Below are 27,290 nucleotides of genomic sequence, written 5' to 3'. Positions count from 1 at the left end.
GTCTACTGGCTTCAAGAGGCCTTTTCTCATCCCATACATATCTCTCCCTTACATACAGGACTTCTGAGGTTTCCTAGCATTAGTCTGGACAAGACAGATTTGTAATACCCAGAACCCACTCCAAAATACAATGTCCACTTCAATTTTGACACTTAAGTTTGTCCATTTCAGTGTTGACAATTTTAAGGGTTTTGAAAGACTTGCTTGTACCAAACAGGAATGTCCTGCCATGATTAGAGCCACCACCACTGCCCAACCCTCACTCAGGGTTGGGTATTTAACATCCCAAAACGAACATCGTTACGTGTGCAGACACATGCAGGGCAGCCTTGACCAGATCCCATGTGGTGTACAGTCACATTAAGAAGATATTTTGCTCATATTATGCACCCAGATCCTTAGCAAGGCTGCGGGCTCAGCACAAACTACTGATGTCACACAGATTCTGACATGTCTGGAGCAGAGACAGAGCTGAGCAGATCTGCCAGAGCAGTAATCCAGTGAGCTCTTCAAGACGTGTTTTTATTTTTCTGTTCTTACACTCTGTGCCAGGACTCTGACAAAACCCCTCTTCTCAGGTGCTTCTACTTCAAATGAACTAAATGCAGAGGAAAAAAACTAAAGGTAGTGCCTAGAAATAACTTCTGCTCCACCCTCTTCTAGAAGCACTGATGCACACAAACAGCCAAAGGGTCATAGGAGAAGCAGCTCTGGAGGTGTAACCAAGACCTGGGTAAGTGATTGATCTACAATCTTTGTCTAGTGCCACCATTCACAGAACAATCTACTTCACTGAAAAGCCCCATGAGGGATGTGTAAAAACACTTTAAAGTACAAACCAGGTTTCTAAGATGTACATCAGCAAGGTCTCATTGCAAATATTACAGTAAATTACTCATATTACTCAAAATGACTCCTACCTTCCCGTTTTTGAGCCGCCCCGAGGAGACAATCCTGGAGACGTGCACCTGGAAGGGCCGGCACTCCGAGCGGCAGTCAAACCCTTCCACCCTGTCCGTGACCTCCACGGAGTTCTGCTCTACAAATGAAGTGGTTTCGCGCTTCTTAAGGCGGCCACCACTCTGCTCCACAGCCTGTCTTCTCACTGTTGAACACTTTAAAAAAGTCACCCCAGAGAAGTCAATGTCAGCAACTGCAGAACAGCCCAGGCCTGCAGCATCCAGAATATTCACAGGAAGATCTTGAGAAGGTGGAAGGTCCCTGTCCATGACCTGACTATTCTCCACAGTACTGACAGTATCTTGAATCTCTTTAGCTGGGGTTGTCTGTGGAAGGTGGACCAGACTCTCAGTCACTGCAGAAAAGTCACCATTGACAACTGGAGAATGGCCCAAGTCCACAATATCCAGCTTACCCACAGGAAGATCTTGAGAAGGTGGCACCTCCCTGCCCATAACCTGTGTCTCCTCTGGAGGGCTGCCTGAGTCCTGAATCCCCAGCTCACCTCCAGAGAAGTCTTGCAAAGGCATCTCTGGATTTCTCAAGTCCTGATTATCCAGTTCTGTCTCTGAAAGCTCCTGAGCCACTGCTGGAGATGGACCCATGCCTTTAGCAATCACTGGGGCACAAGCCACATCCTCAGTATCAAGTTTAGTCAGTGATGTCTGTAGAAGGTGGATCTGAGCCTCAGTCACTGCAGAGAAGTCACCATCAACAGCTGAAGAACAGCCCAGGTCTGCAGCATCCAGACTATCGACAGGAAGATCTTGAGCAGGTGACAGGTCCTGGCCCATGAACCTCTCCAATGTACTGCCAGTGTCTTGAGCCCCCAGCTCTCCTTCAGACAAGTTCAGCAAAGGCAGCTCAGGATTTCTCAAGTCCTGATTATCCAGTTCTGACTCTGAAAGCTTCTGAGCCAGTGCTGGAGGTGGACCCATGCTTTTAGCAAACACTGGGGCATAAGCCACATCCTCAGAATCAAGTTTTGTTAGCAGTGCCTGAGGAAGGTGCATCTGAGCCTCACTTTCTGCAGGCAAGTCACCACTGGCAGCTGGAGAATGGCACAGGTCCACAGTACCCAGACTATTCATAGAGAGATCATGAGAAGGTGGCAGGTCCCTGGCCATGAACTGAGTCTTCTCTGAAGTACTGTCAGAGTTCTGACTCGGTTCAGCCACAGTCATCTGGGGAAGCTCAATGAGCTCCTCAGAGGGGTCCTTGCTGTTTAGCTCCACAAAAGAGCCATCTGCAAGCTCTGGCAGGTGAGAGATGGATGGTTGTGGCCCAAATGGAGAAAGTGATGTTTCATTAAACCTGTCATTCCCACTGCCCGGCACACAGGAACCAACGTCCTTCCACCCTTCCGTGGTTCTGCAATGCTGCATGGGCTCCTTCCCCACCAAACTCTCAAAGCTCAGGTTCTCCCACGTGCCAGAATCCGGGGACTGCAGACACGCTCCCACCGTGCAGAAGGCCTTGGCGCTCTCGTTCTCTATGACCAAGCCCTCTCTGTGGGGGGCCACGTCCTGCCTCCAGCCTCGGAAACTCCGCTGGGGCCTTTTCTCATCGGGGGAAAATGCCCTGGAGGAGCCTCGCAGCCTCCGAGCTGCCTCAGCCATGCTGGTCAGGAACCTCACAACGCCCCCAAAGTGAGTGGCTTTGCTGGCACCACTGGATTTCTTCCGCTGGCAGGGATTCTCCTCACATCTCGTATCAAAGTCAAAATAAGGAGCAGAATGATCAGTTGTATTTTCTAAGTTCTGGAAACTGGTTTCAGCCCTTGGATCTGGAGGCTTTGAATTATCTTTGCTAGTTAATGAAATTCCTTTCAGATAGCTCCAGACATCAGAGCTCCTTCCTCTCCTGCTCTCCTGCGGGTGCACAGCACACCTCTTTTGATTGTCCCCTTCTGCAACCACAGGGCTCCTAACATTTTCAAAATTCAAAGACTCACTCTTTCTGGCTGGTATTCTGTGGCAGTTACTATCATTATCTTCACTGTGTAATCTGCCACTGATATCCCTGAGACATTTGTTTTCAGTGGCATCAAGTTCAGGAATGCTGATATTCAGCTCTATGTCTTCAAAAGAAGAATCCAACTCCTCGATGTACCCTGCGTACGAGTGGCGGGAGGGCCTCCGGCCATCCCCCAGCTTCCTCACCCTGTACACAGCCCTCTGCCCACTGCCATGAGGCTCCTCCTCAGGCTCACACGCAACCTGCACTCTGGATGCTCTCAAATCCACGTTCTTGGGCACCCTGGAGGATCTTCCCTTTTTTGACGACCGTACCCTGTCCATGAAGGATGGCTTCTTTAATTCCGAGACCTCGGAGGTCACTCCCAGCAGGATCATGGACTGGGGTCTGTCTTTATTCGTGGAGAGTCCTTTCTTTCTCCTAACAAAATTCCAGATCCGGCTGCCCTTGGTTGTCTTCTTATACCTGGGTGCTTCCTCATGCTCGCTCGGGATCGCGTCGCTGGAGGTGCAGTGCTCAGCACCACAGCCCTCCATCGCATCAGCGCTCCCGTCCTCCACGTTTGCCTGGAAAATCCTGTTTGCATATCCATTGGGAACTGTCAGGGGAGCAGCAGGCTCTGTAACTTCCATCGCCCTGGCTCGCACACTGCTGTCAGGGGTCACGGATGCATTGTCTTCAGATTGTTTTCTTCACAAGACTGAGGGAAAAAAGAACAAAGGAATGCAATTAGGAGCAGAAAGCCTTTTTAGGAGACACATTAGTTAAAGCACCACAATCCAAATCTTATCCCAGTGGCCATGGTGGTTTTGCCACTGATGGCAGGGAGGCTGAAATTTTGCTCCCAAACCATGATTAAATCTAATCTAAATGACTGAAGATTTAGTGACCACAAATAAAGTTCCTGCATTAATAAAGTTACCACAAAGCATGTGCAGAATACCACGAATCACATCTTCATTTTGCAAGTCTCTGGGATTCCAAATACATCAGAGTACATGGTGGAGAGGGAAAGAGGAAATTCCAGTGAAGTGTCCCTGCACATGTCACTGTCATCTCCACCAGCCCCGTCTGCCAGGAATTGGCAACTCATTCCCAATGAGTTCTGTCTCTTCAGGCAGGGGTTCAAAGAAAAGTCAGGATGAGCCTTTTCCTGGAAGCAATGCAATTCTGAAATACTACAACATCAGAAAATTCATGGAATAGCCAACCCAGGTTTTTCCTGCTTCAGTGATGGCACTGGCCTGGGAATCCCTCGCTGGAACTGGAGTGCTGAATGAAACCGGCTTGGCCACCACTCAACACTACCCAAAACACATGTTCCCCTCCACTGAGTTCAGTGAACAGCATCAAACTACAAACACCCCACACGGAACAGCAATGGAAACCACTCTAAACCCTCTGTGGGAATACACCCAAACTCCTGCTCATACAGATCCTAAAGCTTCCCTTCCACTGGCAAATCTCTGCCTTGTTTCACTGCTAAAACCTGTCAGGTCCTGAGTATGAGTTTGCTGTCTCCCTTTGCAGAATGAAATGCCAGGCACTAAACAGGGTTAAATTCCCTGCATTTCCAACCCTTCTCTCAGCAGGAAGAAGGAAGCAAAAGTAGGAACAAGAAGAAGTAAAGTCGCAGAGACACAAGTTTGACAACAGCAAACCTCTTGTCCAGTGAGCACTGTGACCAGTCCCCACATCTATTAAAAAAATTAGATTTACTATTTCTGCTAAAAAGAAGGTCATTAATGCAGCACCTGTTGCCCTGGCCACCTCATGGCCAAGGAAAGATCCAGCCAAAGGTGCCTGTTTCTGCCTTGCCACCACATCTGCCTTACACAGGCAATAACCCCTGAGACCCCCCTGGATGGCAGAGGCACCACAGAACCTGAGCACAGCCAAGGCAGGCCAAAAACCTGAACAAGAAACAACTTGTATCCCAGTTCTTTTATGAACAACAGTCCTCTGGCTTTGCATGAGCCATGCCACAGGGGCTGTGCCAAGCATCTCTGGCACCAGCAGCACTCAGGGTGGCAGCAATGAATGCTTGCTGCTCTGCTGGGCTGAGCAGGGTCAGCTGCCACATGTCCACTCATGGTGCTGTCCTTCCCCTGCCCACCCAGGACAGCAGGGAAGAGGATGGAAAAGCTGGTGGGCTGATATAAAAACATGGTGATCCCTCACCAACCACTGTCACAGGCACACAGACTGACTTAGAGGAAACTGGTTTGATTTACTGCAAATTAAAACTGATTCGGATAACGAGACAAAAGATAAAATTAACACAACCCCTTACCTTCACCCACCCCCTTCTTCCCATGGCTCAGCTTCCCACCTTCCCTCCTGATGGATCTACCTCCCTCCAGGGATAGAGAACTGGAAGAGATACACTCAGGACTCAAGAGTTGTTCTCCCTCCTCCTCACGCCTGTCTTGTGCTCCTGTGGAGTCTCCACAGATCCTGTTCCCATCAGGATAAACTGCTCCTATGGGGCCTCCACAGGCTGTGACTCCTGCCAGGAATATGCCCCTGTTCCTTCATGGCATCTCCACAGGCCATGACTGCTGTCAGGAGAACCTGCTTCTGCATGGAGCCTCCACAGGTCCTGTTCCCACCAGGAGAACCTGCACCTTTGAAGCCTCCACAGGTCCTGTTCCCACCAGGAGAACCTGCATCTTTGGAGCCTCTATAGTCCCGTTCCCGTCAGGAGAACCTGCTCCGGTGGGGCTTCCACAGGCTGTGACTCCGGCTGGGATTCAGCTCCACAGGTCCCACTCCCATCAGGAGAACCTGCCCCAGTGGTACCTACACAAGCCCCACTCCCTCCAGGGATAATCCCACAGCTCCAGCCCCACCTCCCTGCCCTCTCCCCTCACCCAGGCACTCACAGGGCAGTTTCTCACCTTTTTACTTCCCTCCCCTCACTCCTTTCAGCCATTTTTGTCCTTTAGTGAACACCTTTCAGAGCTGCTGTTGGGCCTGCTCTGGGCCTGGGGAAGCGGCTGGGCCCAGTACAGACACCCAGTTACAGACCCTGAATGTCCACCCAAATACACCCAGTTACAGACCCTAAATGTCCACCCAAATACACCCAGTTACAGACCCTAAATGTCCACCCAAATGCACCCAGTTACAGACCCTGCACGTGCACCCAAATGCACCCAGTTACAGACCCTGAATGTGCACCCAAATACACCCAGTGCACATCCCAAATGGGCACCCAAATACACCCAGTGCACATCCCAAATGGGCACCCAAATACACCCAGTGCACATCCCAAATGTGCACCCAAATACACCCAGTGCACACCCCAAATGGGCACCCAAATACACCCAGTGCACACCCCAAATGGGCACCCAAATACACCCAGTGCACATCCCAAATGTGCACCCAAATACACCCAGTGCACACCCCAAATGGGCACCCAAATACACCCAGTGCACATCCTAAATGTGCACCCAAATACACCTCCCTGCTACGCTTCCTTACTGGGTACCTCCACACACCCCCCACAGTTATAGACCCTCATGGAATACAACCAAATACACTCCACAGTTACACAAACTCACTGGGTACCTCCACATCCATCCCCCAGTTACACAAACTCACTGGGTACTTCCACATCCATCCCCCAGTTCCACAGCCTCACAGAATCCAGTGCTGATCCTCCACATGTGCTGCCTCACTGACTTTACCCACCTCTTTACTCAGCACTTCTTGTACCTGCCACCATGGACTTTAACAGAGAACCTTCTTTCCCAGCAGTTTTGGGGTCTCAGCACCACCTGCCACCAGTTAAACTCTGTGGCACAAATTCCCCCAGGAGCTGTGCTGGCCTGAGCCTCTGCAGAGCCCACAGAAGCCTTTGTTCCCAAAAACTCAATGCTTTAGCAGGACAGTTCCTCCATCTGGAACTCGAAGAGGAGACCAGCTCCTCCTTCCTCAGGCTGTTGCTCTGGGATGCGAGTGTTTGACTCCTTGCAAGTTTGTGCAGCCAACTGGCAGCAAAAGACAGAAATCACAAATGGCCTCTTTTCTTTTTGTTTGTTTTTTCTTTCCAATTTTATGTTTTATTGTTTTTGGCTGGGTGGATCCTGCATGAGGAAAGATTCAAAGGGAAGAGGCTTGTCTGTGAAGTCTTAGCAGGGATGGAGGCGTGGAGGAGACAGGCTGTTCTTCATGTGCCAAGAGCCCACAACAAGGGACAGACCCTGCAGAGCCCTCCCTAGAGAAGCAATAGAATCCAGAGTAACAGGGTGCAATGGTGGCTTTAAAATGAAATATGTTTTTTAAATTTATTTTAAATCAATTTTAAACCAGATGTAAATTAAGAGCTGCCACCATGAAGGCAGAGCTGAGTGCTCTAAGCAGAGGGGGCCCATTCTGTGATCTGTGCTTGGTGGCTCCTCTCCACCCTCCCCTTCACCACAGCCTCTGTCCTCATCTTTGAAACCACCACCAAGACTCTGATAGAGACTTCCCTGAGGGATAAGTGGGATAGGATGGTGCTCAGAAGGCCTTTTGACAGGCCAACAGCAAATACTGGGTGTGAGCAAAGCCCTTTTTAGGTGCCCAATTCCCAGCAATCCCACCTGCAGGACTGCACACACTGAGATCACAGCCTAACCTTGGCAGCAGCCAAGGCATCCTCAGCCCCTGCAGTCCCAGCACTGCCCCTGAACCAGCTCCAGCCCGAGGACTGGCACTGCCTCACCCAGGGCAAAGCCTCCCACCACCAAGGCAAATTCCCTGCACACGCACAGATTCCAGCCAGCTTTCCTCAGTCCTCCCCCAGCAGGTGCCAAAGTCCGATACAGCCGCCAAAATGAGCGTCTGCTGCTGAGCAAACACCCCCAGCAGCATTCTTGGGGGAAACCTGTGCTTTAAATAAGCCAGGAAGGGCAAACGTGACCTTATCAACCAAATCACATAGGTTTGGGGGCATTAAGGCCCACCAGGGCAAATTAAGACTTGAGTATGGTGGAGAACAGCTGTGAGAGTATCTGATGAACCATTACCCACCTTTCTGGGGTGTAGGGGAAGGAGGTCTGGGACAGTGCTTTGAGAACACCTATTAGCCAGAAAACTACACCACTTGGTCAAAAATCTGTTTATTTTCCCCCCTTCTTGGGCTGCAGTTGCAGATGTCAAGCCATAGCAAGTTACCACCCAGCAGCTGAGCTGGGACTGCCATCACGGTACACAGGGCTTTAACCACAGAAAACATGAGGTAACACAATTACCTTACACCTCTCCCTAGTGGAATTCCTCAGAATTACCTGGAGGGTGGCTCAGCCAGGCTTGGAGACCAAAGGCTCATGCATTTGGTTTCCAAAACACACAGAACCTCATGTGGAGAAGAAGATGGTTTTTAAAACCCCGGCTATCAATGAAACCCCACAAAGAGCTCCAGCATACAGGGGCTCCGTGGATCCCTTTCTTGTCCTCTGCACAAGACCCTGTTCTCATCACACAAACAGAATTTTCATTCTGAAAATTCAGTTTCCTTCTCCAGGTAACTGAGGTGGACAAAGAAGTTGGAATCGATGAAATCCTCAGCCAGCGGCACCAGGTATGCTACACAAACATCTGTATCTATGGCCATGATTTCCCCTCCAAATTCTTTCCATATTTTTTGCATTATTCAAATCTTTAAGAAAGAACTATGCACACTGTATCTCACTCACGATTGCACAACATCTCCTTGGCAACAGGCTCTTCCTGCATGATACAGGTGGGAGTAATAGCAGTTTTGCTCCTTTTCAGTGTGATTTAGCAGACAGACAAGCCGAAACAACACCAGGGAACACCCACTGAACAGTTCTCGTAGATTTAGAGGACACCAAGTCAGGCCCAAGCAATCAGAGTTGTCATAAGAAAACGTGGGGAGTGATGATTTCCTTGGCCAATCTCCTTCTGCTTAGCTGGCCCCCAGTAACCTACAGGAGTTACCCACAACCAGAGCAAAACCAGGGTGTTCAGGTCCAAAGGCAGCAGGGTAGTGAGACCAGGTAGACAGAAAACATCCATTGGGAAAGGTCTGATCCAGGCTAACTTCCCTCAAGAGCTCCAAGTGATGGAAAGAAACTGCTCATTTAGCAACGCACAGTTGAAGCTGTTCGTCAGGCAGACACCACAGAGACCCTGAAATCTACTTCAGGCCATGCAGTTTGGGGGTAACCAGCAGAGGTACCTTTTTCCAAAAAAATATTTAGTGCTGAGAAGCCTCCTGAGGGTGGGCAGGCCCTGGCACAGGGTGCCCAGAGAAGCTGTGGCTGCCCCATCCCTGGAATCATCCAAGGCAGGTTGGATGGGGCTTGGAGCAACCTGGGCTGGTGGAAGGTGTCCCTGCCCATGGCAGGGGGTGGAACAAGATGATTTGAAGGTTCCTTCCAGCCCAAACCATTCCGTGATTCCACAATCCCTAGGCATTGTGGGATTCTGCAGAATGCATATTCTACGATACAGTCAAATTATAAATCCCTTCTACCAAGTGACCCAACAGAAGAACTATTTTGACTGGGGCCCTGAGAAATAACAAGCCTTTAAAGAGAACAAAGAGGAAATTGGTGGTGGGGTTGCCCTTGGGGCAGCTCAGACAGGATCACATGCCAGAAACATGCTATGCACGATAGAGCTCCTGGCTGGAAGCACCTGGAGAGACCTGAGGTCTTCCTACAGAGTCTGAGGCTCAACTACACCCTGATGCAAAGGAGATACAGGGGGTTCAAGCAAGGTCAGAGATAGTCCCTACAAAAGCCCAGCTCCTCGTGGCACCACAACTGTGTGTTGTGCTGGATGTTCACGGGCAGGATCTGCACTTGCTGTGGAGCAGTGACTCCAGACACCCCTGCAAGGCACTCCACCCAACTCTCTGCCAACTCTCAGCAGTGCCAAGTTTGCTCCAAACCCCCCTGCCCACTGCAGCATCACCTGGCGCTGCCAACAGGAGCGAAAGGCCTGGGGATGGTGCAGCCAGAGCTGGAACACACCGAGGGCCTCTGGGGACATGATCTTTCACTCGGCTCTTCCTCTGCAGGATCCAGAACAACAAACAAGACGGAGCCCTCGGCCATTGTTCCTCAGGGAAGGGGGGGACGGGCAGAGGGCACAGCCTGCCAGAGGCACGGCCAAGCCAAGGAAGTCCTGCCCGGGCTTCAGTGTATCCGCTCCTCTCCAGGAGGGGCGGGGGCAGGCAGGAAGGAGAGAAAATAGAGAACAAATGATCATATAGCCCTTGAGAGAAACCTGTCTGCTCTTGGAGAGCATATTTAGCCCAAGCATGCAGCGCCTCTTGCTATACAAAAGAAAAAGAGGAAAGAAAACCCAGCCAGTTCTTCCGTTACCGTGTTCTACCCCCGAAAAAAAATGGGAGGAAACAGATGTTAAGCTCTCCAGAGTCAGGAAATTATCTCTTTCATGAGGGTACAGTTACTTCAGTGTATTTAGGTCAAACAAATAGGGAGAGAATCACGACTTCACCCCCTCCCAGTTTGTCTCCACAGACATTTCAGGCTCTCCGGGCGCTGCACTGAAGGACCAAGCCCAGAGCTGTGCTCACTCACAGAGCACAACCAGAGGATGCAGCCTGATGGACAAGCCCCTGCTGCCCTGGCAGGTCCCTCGGTCACAGCCACTCACACCACAATCCACTGCAGCCCCTATAAAAACTCTGTCTCTTCTGTTGGTGGGTCAAGGAGGATGGTTTGCTGCTGGGCTCCGGCCAGGCATGGCAGCACTGCAGATGGCTTAGGGATTTTGCTAAACAGAAAGGAAGGTGGAAGGAGCATGGAGAAGAGACCTGGGTGAAACATCTGCAAAAGGGATCTCCAGGCCATGAGCAAGCACAGCTACGACTTTCCGGTGCCGGGCTCCCCAGGGAGCGCCGAGCCAGTGCCCATAGGAAGTGACCATAGAATGGAACCAGCGTTTTACATGCTCTGCAAAATATGCTACACAGGAAGTTAAACCCCCTCATTAGGAGCAGGAGAGCAGTTTGAATCCCTCTCCAGTCAGGAGTGGACAGACCTTATCAAAACACTTGAGTTTAAGAATCACAGAATCATTAAGGTTGGAAAAGACCTCTAAGACCATCGAGTCCAACTGCCACCCCAGCACCACTAAATCACATCCATATCCACACGGTTTTTTGAACACTTCCAGGGATGGAGACTACACCACTGTGCAGTGGCAGAAGCGACCCTGCAGCAATGGTCTCCAGGCAGACTACCAGACAGGTTAACACCAGGCAAACACTCTGCATTCTCTGTGGCAGCAGGCATCTGCCCCACATGGTTTACACTGGTTTAAACCAAAGCTTTTACAGTCCTGGATCTGCATTTGTGCTCCTGCTAATTCAATCTCCACCAGGCAGACGGATGGATGCACAGATTGCTCCAGCCCTGTATGCACAAGGACCAAACTCAAAACTTCAGGCTGAGTGATTCAGTTCACTCATGTATAATTTAAACATTACTTCCTTCCCATTTCGGGGAGCTTTAGAGTTTTTGTGGTGGCTAAACACAACGAAATTAGAGCAGGAGACTCCTCTTGCCCGAGGGCAACGGAGAGAGAAAGAGTTGCTCAACTGCATCTGTCAGACAACCTGGACTAGTGCTGGTGCTGCCAGGGGAGGGACCAGCTCACCCAAACACCAGAAGCCCACACTGGGGGCTTGGTGGGGCTGCTGAGATGGGGGGACAGTACAGAGAGAGGTGTCGGGCACCTCCAGGGTACCAGCCCTCTGCTCTGAGCCCTAGAATTATCCACCACTCCATGAACAGCTTTATACACACAGGAAAGGGGAGAAAGCTCCCTGTGCAAAGCTGAACAGGACACACTCAAGGAGAAAACCACAGAGGTATAAAATCCCTTGTTACCTGGAACCAAACAATGAACATGTTAACAGATTAGTTACTGCTGAAGCTCAGTTTTAGAACATGTCTCTCACAGAGCCCAGTCCTACCCGTGCTAGATGTTCCTCCAGACTCAAAGCTGACCCAGGAACTGCAGATATACCCTCTGCACACTGAACTGGGGCAGCATCACCCCTTGCACACTCCCATTTCCCCTTTTTGGCAATTCTAAATTCCTTTGCTCTACAGAAAATGAAACTGAGGTGAGTACCAAAGAGGTCCAAAAGGATCCATTCTGTATGGACACCCAGGATGCACAGGGACCCCCAACAAAATAAGGCAGACTAAAAAAGTACCACCTGCCAGAATAAGGTGATGTTTTGATGCACAGTAGCTGTTTCCCCAATCTCCCCAGCTATTTGGCACCAACTGTGCCACTGTAATACAGAAATATCTGCCATTACATGTAGATTATTTAAGCAGCACAGGAGTCAGTTGAAAGTAGTTAATTATATGTAAGAACATTTAATTACTACCCAGTAGCAGATGCAGGTACTCTAATACCACAGTGATGAGTTAAAAGACAAGAGAACAGGCAGATTCAGGGGTCTACACCCATACACACCCCACTAATGCCAGCTCAACAGCAGTGCTGGCTGCTATCCTTCAGGAGGATGCTGGGAGGCAATGGCTTCACGATGCCTGTGATATTACTTTGCACTCCCAGTTAAGCCAATTCAGTAGATATGCCTCAGGAACTTTAGAGCTGTGATATGTCTTAAAAATCCTTTCCTTCTCCATAAATCCTTAAGCATGAAAGCACGGTTGCCCAGGGCCTGAACATCAGGGCAGAAATCAGTAGCCAGCGTTTAATTGTTTATATCTTGAGACAAAGATAGTGTCTAAATAATTGTCTATTGTATCCCAGAGACAGTACAGGAAAGCTCTTCCCCTCGCCGGGAGCCTACAGGTCACACATGCTTCTGCCATAACATTTGCTATAAATAATCCCCAGTTGAGCAAAGGTCTGGGCTAGTTACAGAGTAAGGCAGCACTGTGCTCCTATCGGTTTCAGCCATTACTCCTCCCCAGAGAGTGCATATCCTATCCTATTGTTCCTGCTCAAATGTTTGAAAGAATTATTTTTTCCTTGCTTCTTTTGTTTGGGGAGTTTATTTATATTTCCTCTTTGACACAGAATTACTACTAGAAAAAGTGAGTGCCATCTTGCAAGGCAGCTCGCTGATGCTAACACTGACATGAGGTGTGGAGGGTCATGTTTGTGGGGTATTGCCATAGTTACAGACCTCACAACTGTGATTCTGTGTTCATGTATGTTCAGCACATTCAGCTCAGGATTAGAAACAAAGAGCTGAGCGCCAACGCCGGCCCCAAATTCCCAAGCAAATACTGGGAGCACATGCAGGAACCCATTCTGCTCCAACACCTCCAAGAATTATTCCAGCATGTTACTCAGCAACCCCCTTCCATGGGCCTGGTGATACCAAAGGGCATCTCACATGTGCTTAACTGTCTCCCTCCAAGCCCTATTTCTACCTCCAGACACATATGAATAACCTATTCCTTTTAGGCAGATATACAGGAGGGGTTTCTCTGCACTCCTTTCCCCCACACCCTTTTTCCTTAGGGCAGTTTGACACAATCAAATGAACACAAGACTGGACAAGGGCTGGTTGGCTCTCAACTCCCCAAGCACCACATTATGGACAATTTAACTCATCAAGCAAAGCCTTTTGACTGCAAGGTGAGGCATCTCCTTGCTGTGCTCTGAAATTGGTGTCAAGTCTCACTTTAGAGCCCCAGGGGTACAAGCATCTATGCCTTAAACAGCGAACAGTTCCTTTATGAGCCTTCTGTGCTGCTTTTAAGTAAAATCACACCAGTTTCTGGGTGTTTGGAGGCTGGATGTTCCAAACAGGCCAATGATACCTGCTGTGCCTGCAGCCACTGCTGCATGTCAGGATATCCAGCTCAACAAGGCAGGTGGCCTTGTACAAACCTGCCTTCAGGCACATAAAACACCTAATCTTGTGTTTCTAGAAAAGCACAGTGATGCCACGTGCCTGGCAGCTCTTGGCCTGGGGCTTTTCACCCAGAGAGGCACAGAGCTTTTGGGGGTCTGACACCTGCCTGAGATCTTCCCTCTCACAAGGTTGGCACAGAACATTCAAAAGTCCAAAGGTGACTCTTGGACACACAGACAGCTTTCTCCTGCCTTCCTCCTCCACAGCAACAACCAAAACACATCCTCATCTGCATTCAGAGCAGTGACATCCAATCCAGGACCACCCAGTTAGCCCAGGCTGGCACACAGTGATGCTCTGCAGGAACTATGGGTGAGTGGAGCCCAGATCTGCTGCACTTGTGCAGTCCAGCTCGGCCAGAGCTGGTGCTCCTCTGCACAGCTCATCACACAGGACTTCAAAGCCTCGGCTTGCAGTGCCAGCCCGCCGTGAGCAGCCAAAGCAAACAAGTCGGGTTGGGCCGGACACTGGCAGCGCATCCCCTGTCTGGGTCGCTGCAGGGTCTCACCAGCATGGCTTTGCCCTGCAAAAGGGGCTGTCAGCTCCCATTCCTCACGCTCCGGGGCCCTGCCGGCTCCGAGCCCCGGGAACTGACATTGGCTCCAACTGACATCATCACTGAGGAGCTTTTTCAGCTCCTGGCTGAGCCCCTGCCATGCACCCCGGCAGCCAGGATGGGGCTGGGCACACACAGGTGGCCACATGGCCGGGGCTGCTCTGCCTTCCCACCCTGCCCTCCTCAAGGATACACTCAGCCCTTCCTTTGGGGTTAAAAAACTCAGCAGAGCAGGAGCAGCTCAAGGGTCCCTTCATCCCTATTTATGGAACAAAGCCCGAACCTTTGCTTTACAAGGGGGATTATGTTCCAAGTACTGGGCATCTTTTATTTCATTATTTTCTATATTTTGTATGTTCTATAGTCTCTCCAATGAATCCCTCTCAACAGCAAGTGAATTAATCGCTATAGGTGGCAAAGAACTAAACTAAAGCTCTGAGCAGAAAAGGGCAGTCACCCTGAAAGTGCCCATTGCACCCCCTCTGAGGTGCAGTTCCAAGGATGAGCCCAGCACACCTGCACCTTTGCCCACGCTTTAAAAGCACAAACAGTTTGGGAACACGTGCAGGCAACATCTAGTTTTTGCAGGAAATTGCACTGCACGGATATCCAAACATTGCTATCATGCCAAAAAACAACGTGCTGGACTGCCAGCTCATGTCACAAAGACCTAAATTCTTTACAGGTTACAGGGTTCAGCTAACACTGAGCAGCAGTGATCCCCTTTCCACAGCTCTGGAGCACCACAGCAGCCAGGCATGGGGCTGCAAACCCAGAAGCACACCTTGGAAAAGAGAAATAAATACATTCTGCGGGGCCATGCACCCTGTGGAGGAACAGGACCAGCACAGCAGCTTGTGTTTGCTCAGGGATTGGGTTCTAACCCGGCTCAGCTGGTGCAGGAGCTGCAGGAACTCCCACGCAGGCTCCACCTGCCTGTTCAGGCAGAGCAGGACCAGCCCCAGCTCCCTGGGAGCAACCCAAATCTGCTGAGCTCTCTGGATGTTACTCCAGCCTTTTCTTTGGCCAGAGCCAGCATTCAGCAACATCACCTTGGCTTACAGGCCATATGCTGCTACGTGCTGACACGTTTCCTTCCTGTAGTAAAATGAACAGGCTCTCCCCTAAATAGGCTGTATCATCCCCTGGAAATAAAAATCTTTAGGAGTTAAGTCTTCCTGTCCATCCCACTTGAGAAGCATCAAAAGCACACTCTGAGCCGTGGTCATACCCAATCATTTGTCACAAGGGCTGCAAAATGCCTGAGGACACCAGGATGAAGGCAGCAAGTATTTTGACAGGTTACTGGTCCCAGTGACAGCACCTTCCCACAGCCACTGTGATTCACCATTCACGTCAGCAGCGTGGAAAAAGTGACCCCTTCTTCCTTCAGAGGAAACAAGAGACATGCTTAAATAAAGGTTGTTTAAGAATATGGGCTTGTCTAACAGAAAACCTGAGCAAAACTTAATTCCCACAGAATCAGAGGGCTCTCCCAATGACTATAATCACTCTTTTTCTTGTGTGTCTTTAAATACTCTCCCTCCTGCAGCAGGAAAATGAGTGCCAATCCCAGCAATGGCACTTGCAGAACAGCCACTGTTTCACAACTACCTGCAGCAAGAAAATCAAGAAACCTGACACAGCATGTCAAAAATAATCTCCCTGAAAGACAAGGCAACTGGGAAGGGTTGGAAAGAGTTACCCCTGGCACACAGGCTCTGGTCCTGGCTGTGGACACAGAAACACACACTGGGCAGTGACTGCTGCACCCCATGGCCCTCAGTTGGTGACAAAACAGGTCCAGGGAAGGCAGCAAAGGAAGCACCAGCGTACCCAAAGAAAACCAATCTTTGTGATCCTCATACCAAAGGCACCTGCTCATGTTTGGTTTGTTCGCAACCCTGAAGGAAGCCTGTGCTGAACTTCCCTCCCAGGTGGCACCTCCTCTGGTTCCCTCAATGAGGGATGGATGGATGGATGCAAGAAGAGAGAAGGAGCAAAGGAAGAGATAAAAGAATTAAGCATCTCATCTGTGAGCTGGGTTATATGCTGATTTTTGGGTTTTTCCTGTGCAGGGCCAGGAGTAGGATCCTTGTGGGTCTCTTCCAACTGAGGTTATTCTATGAACACAAAGTTCTCACCCATCTCTACAGCAATGCAGCTCCACAGCCCCCAGACCAAATCTAGCTGCTATTTAACCAGCTCAAAACATAATCTCCCACTACCCCCAATGCTAAAAATCACAATTAAAGACACATGAGGCTGAACCCCAGCTTGCTAACACCAGCAAAAGAGAAGATCAACACAGGGCTCCAAAGGGTTGGAGTCTGGACTTTGCAGAAGATCTTCTCCCAGACTGTTGCTACCCTATAGAAATTCTTCTGCACACTTGAGAAATGCTCATCTCACAGATACCCCTAACTCAGCTCCCTCACAGCCCTGTCCCACTGCCAGGGAGGACAGCTGTGCCTTTCAGCATCAAAATCAGATTTCCCACTGACACTCTCAATGTTTTTAGGTGACTGATCTAAACTCAAATTAGGGATCTCAGTGATCATTCTTTCAATGTATTATCCTCATGCAGCAGAGGGCACATAAAGAATCAGGGAAGTGCAGCTCAGAGGACTTCTTCCAACACCAGCTAAACCCATGGCTCCTTTCTGCTCCCAGAAAAAACTACACCTCCTTTTGTGTGTTTGAGAGAAGACAGGCAATGCTTTTGATCTTCTGAACAGTGTCCCCAGGAGCATCCAGCAATCAGGCCCCTGGCCCCTGTCCCCAGCACTGCACACACCCATGGAATTGTCCTGTATCCTGCACTAAAGCTCTTCCCCCCAAAAAATTCTTTTTCCTATTTTCAGCTTTGTCTTACTAAAAAAAATTTTATGCTGCAGCTGTAAATAAAAGTGAAACTTTCCAAGAATCAAATAAAGGTGCCTGGAAAGATTACAGAGTAAATTATTGCTCAGAATGTTCAAGCCTGAAATCATAGGAACAGACTTACTGTACTTCCAACAAACCATTTTTGGGGCATTGCCCTCAACCTTTACAGGTACAAAATCCACTGATCAGAGGAGCATTAAGGAGTATAAACACATCAGCCTGGATTACCCAGGGCCTCCAAACAACCCACTACTCCCTCCTGTGCTCTTGACAAAGGCAAACGCTTCAGAAGAAAGAGACAAGAACTTCATTAATGAGCAGTTATGGAATAATCTGTGTCTTGGAGAAAATTGCTTCTAGCTCAGTCAAATACAGGGTGGATTTTACTCTGAAATGCATTTATTTACTTCGCTTTTATACAAATATTTCTACCTAATACAACTCATTACCTTCATAAAAGTTTATTTAAATGCTTGGCTTTAATTTACATCAAGAAGTCACAGGGGCCAATTATAAACCAGAGAAAGGTCACAGAGGCAGTGCCTGCCCTTGGACTATTATAGGCACTGTTGGAGCATCCCAGAGTGAGAAATTATCAACCACTGAAGGGTCAGATGCAAAGACCTGGCTCTTCCTGCAGCAGATCCCTTCTGCAGGATCCCTGTGGCAAGCACCAACTTATTTACTCAGTTCCCAGCCTGGCAGCAGGTCCCCTGGACAGTCCAGCTGAGAAACTCAGCTCCCCTCCTCTTTGTAGAATGCTCAGATGTTTACATTTACATACTTGTATCAGGCTTTGAGGTCCCTGTTCCTGCTGTCCCCCCAGCTCCCTGTCCACAGGTGAGGCGATGCCCGCAGTACCGCCCTGTCCGAGGGGCAGCACCTCACCCTGGTGACTCATTTGTTCCTGCTTTCCCTTCCTCCCAGCAGCCCTCTAAGGAATGGGAGTGCAGCTTATTCAATTCAATCAGACTGTTCAGCAGCCAGAGCCCTCCCAGCTCTGGTGCTGTGCTTGCCACCAGGAAACCTGGAATGGTTCTTTTATCGGAAGGAATCGTGGCCGATCCGGCACCGTTCAGCCCAGGACTGGAACCCAGCAAACCTTTCAGTGAAAGGTGTCTCTGCCCAAGGCAGGGGGTTGGAACAAGGAACCTCGAGGTCCCTTCCAACCCAACCATTCCAGGTTTCTATGTTTCTGGTGGCTCTGCTTTAGATTCAGTTTGTTCACTCAAATGGAATTAAAAACCAAGCAGAAGGGGGTTTAAGATTCACCCTCGTTCCCATTAGAATATCTAAGGCCTGGCCTTACAAATTTGCCTTTGCAGGAGTGGAAACTAAATGGTGTGACAACATGAACCATCAGCTCAAGCCACCAGAGCCCAGACCTGGGATGGTCTCCCAACTCCAATCCAGGTCCAGCAAAGTCCCAGGTTGTCTCATCTTTCATTTCAATGTATTTTAATACATGTCTCATCTGCAAGACCAAGGTCTCTGCCATCCGTAACTACATTCCTGGACAAATGAAGGGATAATTCACGGGAAATATCACTCAAAATGAGCCAGATCCATCTGGCTGTGGAGAGATCCTACACAGACTATACTCAGATGTTCCTTACATCATATAACTAAATCTAACTTTGAAATTTAGCTGAAGGACTGAGGAAAAGTCCCCATGGGAACCCTTGCTCAAAGCTACCAGCTTGAAGCAGGAGGAGCCCCTGGGAGAAATCAGCTCCCTGCAAAAGGTTCTTATCGCTGAGCTAAAACGAGAGGAGCAATAACAGGAAGAAATTGTTTTGGCAGAACTTACACCACATAAAGTAAACTCACTGGCCATTAGCATGTAAAAACTCACTGGAAAACACAGAGACATCATGGGACATGTTCAGAGTGTGGTAATGCCGAGACCACCACTCTGAGTCCTGCTGCTCCTCCCAGCTTTCCGCATGATCCACAAGCAGACACTCCAAGGATGATCCGGGGTAACCAAGGGGCACAAGGTGTGCTGCTTGCCTGCTCTCACTGCTGTCAGTCTTTTCCAAGCTCCAGCATACAGCATGGAAACCAACTTTAGGATGTATCCTGCACCCAGGAATGTTGTCCAACTCCCTGTGGCTCCAGGGAGGGATGGGAAGTCAGTAACGGACTCTGGGGCTGGCGCCTCTGCCTGATGGGAAGTGCCCTTCCAATGCAAACTCAACCCCTTGTGCTGCTCAAAAACGTGGGGGTGGTCTCTTCCTCCTCCTCCCTCTCTGCTGCACTGCCCGAGCTCGGGTAGGACCGTGGTGCCACCACTCAGCCAAGAGCATTCCCTGTCCCATGTGGGTGCAGGAGGCCGGGTGGTGCTGGGGTGAAGCCCAACTGCTTGGCCAAAGCTTTGCTCCAGAGGCTCCACGGCCACGGTGAGACGTGTGAGCTCACAGAGCAGCAGCCCTGAGCCGAGGGCACACACTCACATCTCTGCCATTGTTTGGACACACAATGGGCAACTTGTATACCCGCGAGTGAAATCGGGCAGTTTTAAACTGATTAGTGGTTCTCCCAAACAAACCTCCGAGTGTGCGGGAGGCCCCGGGCAGACAATGCCGCCCCAGTTCCAGCGGGATGGCATCAGCTGCTGCCCGGTGCCAGCGCAGTGGGAGAGGAGCAGCAAGAGCAGACGAGCTGCACCCGCTGCCAGGGTGGCCTGTTCAGCTGAGGGACACGGGCTGGCTGCTGCCGGGCTCCCCGTCACTCTGCCAGGCACGTGGCGGCACGGGCACCTCAGACAAACTGTTTGGTGCCCTTCCTCGTGCCAGCACACAGCTGCTCTGCCACCCTGCCCCACAAATCCCTCACACTGGAGCGGCGCCTGTTCAAGTGAGGATCCCACAGCTGGGTGCAGCAGCACAGGAGCTGGTGGGCAGCTCCTGCTGACACCCTCACCTGGTGCTGGATCCACAGATGTCCCGCTGAAGTGCTCACCTGGATCAGGATAAGGCTCCAGCAGCAGACTCCCCCCAGTGCAGAGCAGGCTGCTGGCAGCTCTGTGCCGCTTCCCAGGGCTCTACTGGGGCAGCAAAAGCTCAGGGAAGAGCGCTGGGAAATTCAAAGTTTAATTCTGCCTCACTGTGCAGGGGTAGAGGAACGTCACACATGTGGCTTCGCTCTTTACACCTGCCCCACTTAGGTGCTTTCCCTCTTTTGGGATGGCAGCCAAAGGTGACTGAAAAACCCAGAGAGGGTGAGCTGAGAGCCTGGGCACCCCAAGGGGTGAGCAGCCATACCGCAGGGAGGGGGGGACACAATTTTGACAGCAAAGCCTTCAGATCCTTCTGCTGCTGACAGTGACCAAGTCAGAGTCAAGCATCACAGGATGCCCTGTGAGAGAGGAGCTGTGGCTTCCACGGGTGAGAAGCAGTTTTTGCAACCCAGAGAGCACAGCCTGGGAAACGTGGCTATCACTGCCAACCATCTAAGCCACAAAAATTAGTTAAGGGAAAAAAACCAAGGTGAGAGCAAACACAGGTTGAGTAGCTCACTCCAGCACTCAGATAAGGCACTGAGGCACGGACAGGTTAACAGGCAGCCTTGGTCACACCACGAGACTGTGGCGGGTGAAAACACTGCGCCACGTGTGCTCTGCCTGCCTACCTGCACCTGTGCGATCCATACCACGTGTTCTGGCATCCAGAGGCAGGGTTTGGTGGGTTCTGCATCCCCCACACACCCTGACCTTGCAACACTCAACATGCTTGCAGCACACCACCCACAAGCAGGAGCAGGCTGAGCAGCAAAAAGCTGCAAACTGCAACAAGGGGCCATGCCCTGACTCCGGCGTTGGTCCAGATTTTCCTTAACCCCAAGGTTTCCCAGGGAAAACCAGAGGGGCAGGAATGATCAGAAAGGCAGAGACCTGGGCTAAGCATGAGCTGTGCACCAAGCCAGCTCTGAGCTTCACCACTCTGCCGGCAGCCCTGGATACTCCACCATATCCTTTCAGCACAGCGAGGCATTTTCGGATGTGAGCAAGATCGACTCCTGCTCCTGCCCCAAACAATGGGCTCTGCAGTAATGGTGCAACCAGAATTTCCTGTGCGGCAGCGAGCGCCAGCTCCGGGACAAAACACCATGGGAAAGCACTGCCATGAGAACAGCTCTGCACAGCACCAGGGCAGTTCCTCCAGGATCCTGGGGGTGCTGCAAAGCACCACAACCCAGCCCAGACTGGGAAGCAGGGAAACCAGTGGCCTGGAACAGAAACAATCCAGCTAGGAATGGCTGTGGATAATTCATTATCACACCAGCCTTATGAAACATCTGGATGTGGCTTTCTGTCAGGGCTATTTCACTGTCCTGCAGTGCTCATGAAAGTGGGTGTGGCTTGGAAGGCTCCGATCTCAGCTTGGCTGGGGTGAACCTGATCATCACTCTCTCCTGGTGCAGGAGTTGGCATCTCATGGGAAGATGCCACAGGTCCAGCAAGGACAGAGCACCCAATGGCATCAGACACCAGAGGCACCAGTTGCACTCAAAGAGCTCCAGCGTTGATCTGTTGGAGCTTCTACCAAGAAAGAGGGATAGACACAGTGTGCTACCTCAAACACAGAGAAAAGCCAAACTCCTACAGTGAAATAGGAATTGAGTATTCCACAGCTTTGCTGGGCTGGAGGATTTGAAGAGACATGGGGAGAATTATTAGGGAAATGGGAAAGGACTGGACCAGTGCTCAACACAGACACCTCCAGTGCCCTGCTCCAAGCAGAATCTTGTCTTGCCACCCAGCAGCAGGACACAAGAGCCATGGGCTTGAAGCTGCAAACATCACACACCTGGGCTCTGTGCCATCCCCTCGCTGGTCCAGGGATCTCAGACCCCTCAGAGCTGCAGAGGATGCAATGCTGAGTGTGCACACAAGCTGCAGGACACTCTCACACACTCAGCATCTTTTTACCATTGTATTATTCCCATCTGTCCAGCTCTGCTCATGAAACTTGTCAAATGTTGGTGCATTCATTTATCTATAATCTTTTCCAAACAGGGACATTAAGTGTTTCTACACAGTTTTTTGGTCCTGGAATGGAGCAGATTTCCACCTGCAGCCCATGGATGATCCCATGCCAGAGTAGGAGAAGGGTGTGAGGAGTCCTTCTGCTGAGGAGGGAGGCCGGGCAGAGACAAGGTGTAATGAGTTGAGCACAGCCACTGTTCTCCAACATCATGAGCCACTGAGGGGGGAAGGTGGAGAAAACTGGGAGTGAAGTTGAGCCCAGTAAGAAGGGAGGGGTGGGGGTAAGGTGTTTTTAAGATTTGGTTTTATTTCTGCACACCTTCCCCATCGGCCCAGGAAGACCCTGCTGTGGATGTGCAGAAAGCTCAGCATTTCTTTCAAAAGATAAAAGCTCAGAAAACAGGTGACAACCCTTGAGCCTGGCTTAGCAGCAGTTCTGAACAATTTGGGATGTTCCAGGACCTCAGTGAGACCTCCTGGGACAAACACAACTGAGCAAATTCAGTTCCTTACTTCTGTATTTAGCTCATATAAAGCACACACTGCTGTGAAGCAACATTAGTGAAGGCTGTTCAGAGACCAAGCACTCCAGAGATACATGACAAAAAGGCCAGTTTTCCAGGAAAAACTGCAACCCAGCAGCTGGCATGCCAAAGAAGAAACCAGCAAAGCACAAACAAGAGGTTTTCACCCCATTCCTTCCATCAGCTGACCTAACTTGTCTTTGCCTTGCTCTCCCCAAGGATGAAGAGGGGATGAGGTGTCCCATCCATACAGAAGCTCCCAAAAGCCAAAGATGTGGCTGAGCACCCCAAAGCACAGGACTATTCCCACCAGCCCCTTCAAATAGTCATCTGCACCTGCAGCAGGTAAATGTTTAAGGACAAAGCAAGCAAAGCCTCAGTCCCAGGATTAAGGAGGGTCTCTGGGTTTGGGATGGGGTAAGAAGAGATGATGACAGATATGGTGAGGAAGGAAAGCACACACTGGCTGGTACCCTAAGACCATCACACCCCACACATGAACATCAACCCTCAGATCCCCAGCACAGCTCCTTGGTGATGCACAGTGGAGAACTGGCTTTACTGGCCATATGAGCCAAGCTTGGGTCAGGAGGAGCAACAGGCAGCTCAGCAACATATTCCAACAGATATATAGAGCTGTGGGCTCCAGACCCTCCTCCCATGGAAGAAGGGTGGAGAAACCCCATGCAATAACACCAGAGCTTTCAGAGCTCAACCAACAGCAAAAAACATTCACTGGAAGATAGCTGGAAAATGCATTTTTAGTGGTTTCCTTGGGGGGGGAGGGAATCAAAGGCTACTCCACAGTTTCTTATTTTAACAACTCCTCAGTGCCCAGTGGGCTCCAGTGGGACAGGGAACTGGACTCCCTGTACTCACTCCTCCACACAAAACATCCCAAAATTCATTGGTCAGTGTTTAAGTGCACAATAATTTTGTTATAAGAGGGCAAGTCCGTGGTTCCCAGACATGCGTCACTGCCTAATTATCCAGCAGAGCTCTCCCTGCCCAACTCCCCCACTACAAAATCCTTTGTGGTGTTTCCAAAATGCCCCCTTCTGGCAAATTCTAACGCAGGTTTTCGGGTCATACTGTGCAGACAAAGAAAACCCAATAAATCTGTCATTTAATGGAAAATTAGTAGTCTCCTAATACCAACACAGAAACAGCCCCCTTTGCACAGCTATTGCGTGTTGGATGCAGGAAAGCCAAATACAACAGATCTTCAACAAAAAAACATCCCACAAAAATCAAAGTTGGTGATGTTCATGCCCTGAAACACGGCTGGCAGGAGGTCACAGGTGGTCACATCCTGAGCTCGTGGTGCCAGCAGGAGCCTGGCCCATGGAAGGGCCCAGGGAGGGAGCAGTGCCCACCCATCCTGAGGCAGAGTAGTTTTATTAAATCAGCTTAGTGCAAAAACTGGGGAAGTCTTTGGGATCACAAGACACAAACAGTTGGGTGAATACAGCCAGAAATAACTGCTGCAAGAGTGGCCAGGTTGCAGTTGTTAGTTGGGGGGGTTTCAGCTCCCAACCTCACACCCTTGGGACTCCCAGTACTATTTCTGAGAGGCCTTAGTAAGGCAAGTTGAAAAGGAAACCCATTTCCACACTTCACCTGGAAGTTTCACAGGAACTTGCAAGCTGAAAAGAATGAAAAACCACTGAACAGGATGGTGGCAAGAAATCAGTGCTCAGGAAAAGGCACAGGAACAGCAGGCAGCAGACTCCAGGGCTCAGGAACCAGGGTGGAAAGACATAGCGTTTGCAACAGGTATGGGATGAACCAAAAATGGAGCAAAGGACCAGAAAAATCAACCTGTTGCATCCACAACTTGTGGCACACACAATCAGGACCTTCAGTCTGCAGACTCATCTTTCCAAAGCAGAGCTTTACACAGCACTTCCAGCTTAACTCACCAGGAGGCTGCCCCCAGGAGTGGATGTGTTTTCCCTCCCCTTCCTTGCACATAAGTGTGATGCACCTGCCTCCTCCTCCTCCCACAAGCAGCCTGGACCACCAGGCTCATGCCCCACCTGTGCCAGGGAAGGTCACCACCCAGAGATTCCAAGAACCCACAGGAGCCAGCTGAGGGACAGGCATCTCTGGACAGCAGCAAGGTCACTGTCACCTGTCTGAATGACACAGCCCACCCTGAGGGCACACAGCGTCCCATCCCCAGCACCTCGGCCACCGGGGACGCAGAGGGCACAATGTTTTGCTCCGAGCAGCCTTCGGTCCGTGACACCCCCTGGTAAGGCGTATGCTGGGCAGCCAACGTGCCCCTCCCACCCAACACAACGACCTGCTCAGGTCTGCTTCCAGCACCACAGAAATCAAATTAATTAATTGCAAGAAAACGAGCTGGCACAGCAGAAATGTGGCACTGCCAGTTCCTGTCTGGTCACTTGCTCAATCGGGGACTAATTGCCACTGGCATGAGCCATCCTGCCAGTGCCAGGCACCCAAACCCTCTGCACAGGGGCTCCAGAAAAGCATCTCGCCCCAGGACAAGCCAACTTACTGTAACAGACCTAAACTCGGCACTTTTACTTTGCCCAAAGCCAGTCAGTGACGATGCCGTGGAGGCAGCGAGCAGCATTCCATAAATATTTGATTTAAACTGTTACGGTACAGTTTGGATCCACCAAGGGTTTAACAACCCCCCACCACACCGGCCCCGCGTGGGGATGCTGCCACCAGTCTGGTCCCATTGGAAGGAACGTGGAGCTGGTGCCAGTTTTGTTTGCCACGATCCGTCCCCACTTGGGGGAAGGAGTCGTGCCTTGTTCTATAACAAAACGAGAGGGAGGAGCAGGGAGGTGATATCAGCCATTAATCCTTGTATTTTGAAACATCTCACCTCCTAAGTGTTCATGTGCAAAACAAAACCACAGAGGTGAAGATGCGATAGGAACCCTCCAGCCGGGCTCTGTAAACACCTGAGTAAGACCTCACCGAGGTTGCACCATCGATTCCTCAAAACCACTAAAACCAGTCAGGAATGAACCCTCCCAAACCAAAAAACCTCCCACCACAGCCCACAGAAATGTTCTCATGGACTCAAACACGCCTTGAATCCGCCCGGGAGAGCAACGACCCAGTTCTCTGGAGTTCACACGAGCGTAAGCCAGGCTCAAGCCGCTGGGTTCCGACACACACACACTGCAAAGCAAACCCAGAACCGGGCCCGGCTCAGCTCCGCTTCCTCAGCAGCTCAGAGCCAAAAACACCCAACAAACAAAGATTCACGCGTGATGTTACATAAAGGGGGGTTGCGAAACTGATCTGAACTTGGCGGCTTTGTCAGCGTTGTGGGGGGCAGGAGGGTCCGTCCGCAGCCACCAGCGAGGGCTGGCGTGTATTTACGGAGTCAGAACACAGAGAGAAGTGATGCGACCCTTTGCCCTGCGAGCCGCGCCCGGGATCGGGACCGCGATCCCAGTCCCAGTGCTGCTCTTAGTCCTAGTCCCGGTCTTACCTCACCGCATGGCCTCGGCGCTGCCGCGTCCCGGCAATCAGGGCAACTCTGTGCTGGCACGGGGAAGTTGAAATGTGTCAAAAAACAAAAAAAAAAACTTAAAAAAAGTTCAAAATTAAAAATACAAAAAAGTTAATAACAAAAAAATTTAAAAGCAATAAAAAGCGGCTGAAGTTGCGAGAGCAAACCACGTCGCGAAGGGGGTGCCCGGCCGGCCCGGGACCTGCCCCGGGCGCGCTCCCCGCCGGGCGCGCTCCCGCCGGCCCCGGCCCGGCCCGGCCCCCCGGCGCGCTCAGGGGGCGATGCGGCCGAGCCCCCCTGGCCGGGCTGGGGCCGCCCCCGGGGCCGGGGGGCGCCCGCCGGGGCCCGGCAAGGTCCGCGCCGCTCCGCCGCCGCCGCGCATCCCCCGCAGCCCGGCCCGGCGGGGCCCGCCCGCAGCAGCGACGGCGGCGAGCGGAGCTCCGGAGCGCGACTCCCGCTGTGCCGCCGGGGAGCGGAGCGGATCGGCACGGCTCAGCTCGGCCCCGCCCGCCCCGCGGCGCTGCCCCGAGCCCGGGCTTAGGGATGGAGGGCGCGTTTTGGGGCGCTGCTGCCCCCGCGCACCGCAGCCCTCGGGGGTCGCTGTCGCCGGGTGTCCCCGGTGCGCCGCGCTCCGCCCGCCCCGCAATGAGAACAATCGGAGGAAGCGTGGCCACAGCCTCGTCCCGTCCCACGCACCCCGGCCCCGGCACGCGGGGACCGAGGGCACGCCGTGATTCTACCCCCAAAAGGGTGCCCGGCCCCTTCTAGGGGGGCTCAGGGTCCTCAGCCCGACGTGGGGAGCCAGAACTACATGATCACTAAGGTCCCTTGCAATGCAACCATTCCACAGACACTTTGCCTCGGCCACACCTAGAGCAGCGCCTATCGAACAGCCCATATGGCAGGAATTAACAACTACCTCAATTTTACCCAGGGTTCTTATTCCCAAGTTGCCATTACAGGCTGGACTCACTGTTTTCTTCTTTCCAGCTTCC

The 27,290-nt window shown here is 51.2% G+C and overlaps 1 protein-coding gene across 2 annotated transcripts in view; it reads right to left on the bottom strand.

The window, feature by feature from the left end:
• Positions 1-26,559, bottom strand: part of ARHGEF9 (Cdc42 guanine nucleotide exchange factor 9) — a 207,574-nt gene extending 181,015 nt beyond the window's left edge. The window contains exons 1-2 of one of the 2 annotated variants that reach the window (XM_071569486.1): positions 26,275-26,559; positions 921-3,637 (exon numbers count right to left, since the gene is read on the bottom strand). In XM_071569486.1, coding sequence (XP_071425587.1) covers positions 921-3,569 — 2,649 coding nt within the window. In that variant the 5' untranslated portion in view covers positions 3,570-3,637; positions 26,275-26,559. The remainder of the gene's footprint in view (positions 1-920; positions 3,638-26,274) is intronic. The other variant, XM_071569487.1, reaches the window with a different exon arrangement.
• Between the last annotated feature and the right edge of the window lie 731 nt (positions 26,560-27,290).

The sequence above is a fragment of the Pithys albifrons genome, chromosome 14 (assembly GCF_047495875.1).
Source record: "Pithys albifrons albifrons isolate INPA30051 chromosome 14, PitAlb_v1, whole genome shotgun sequence".
NCBI classification, from domain to species: domain Eukaryota; kingdom Metazoa; phylum Chordata; class Aves; order Passeriformes; family Thamnophilidae; genus Pithys; species Pithys albifrons.
The sequence above is the reverse complement of the archived record's forward strand: the minus strand, read 5'-3'. Positions and strand labels throughout refer to the sequence as shown.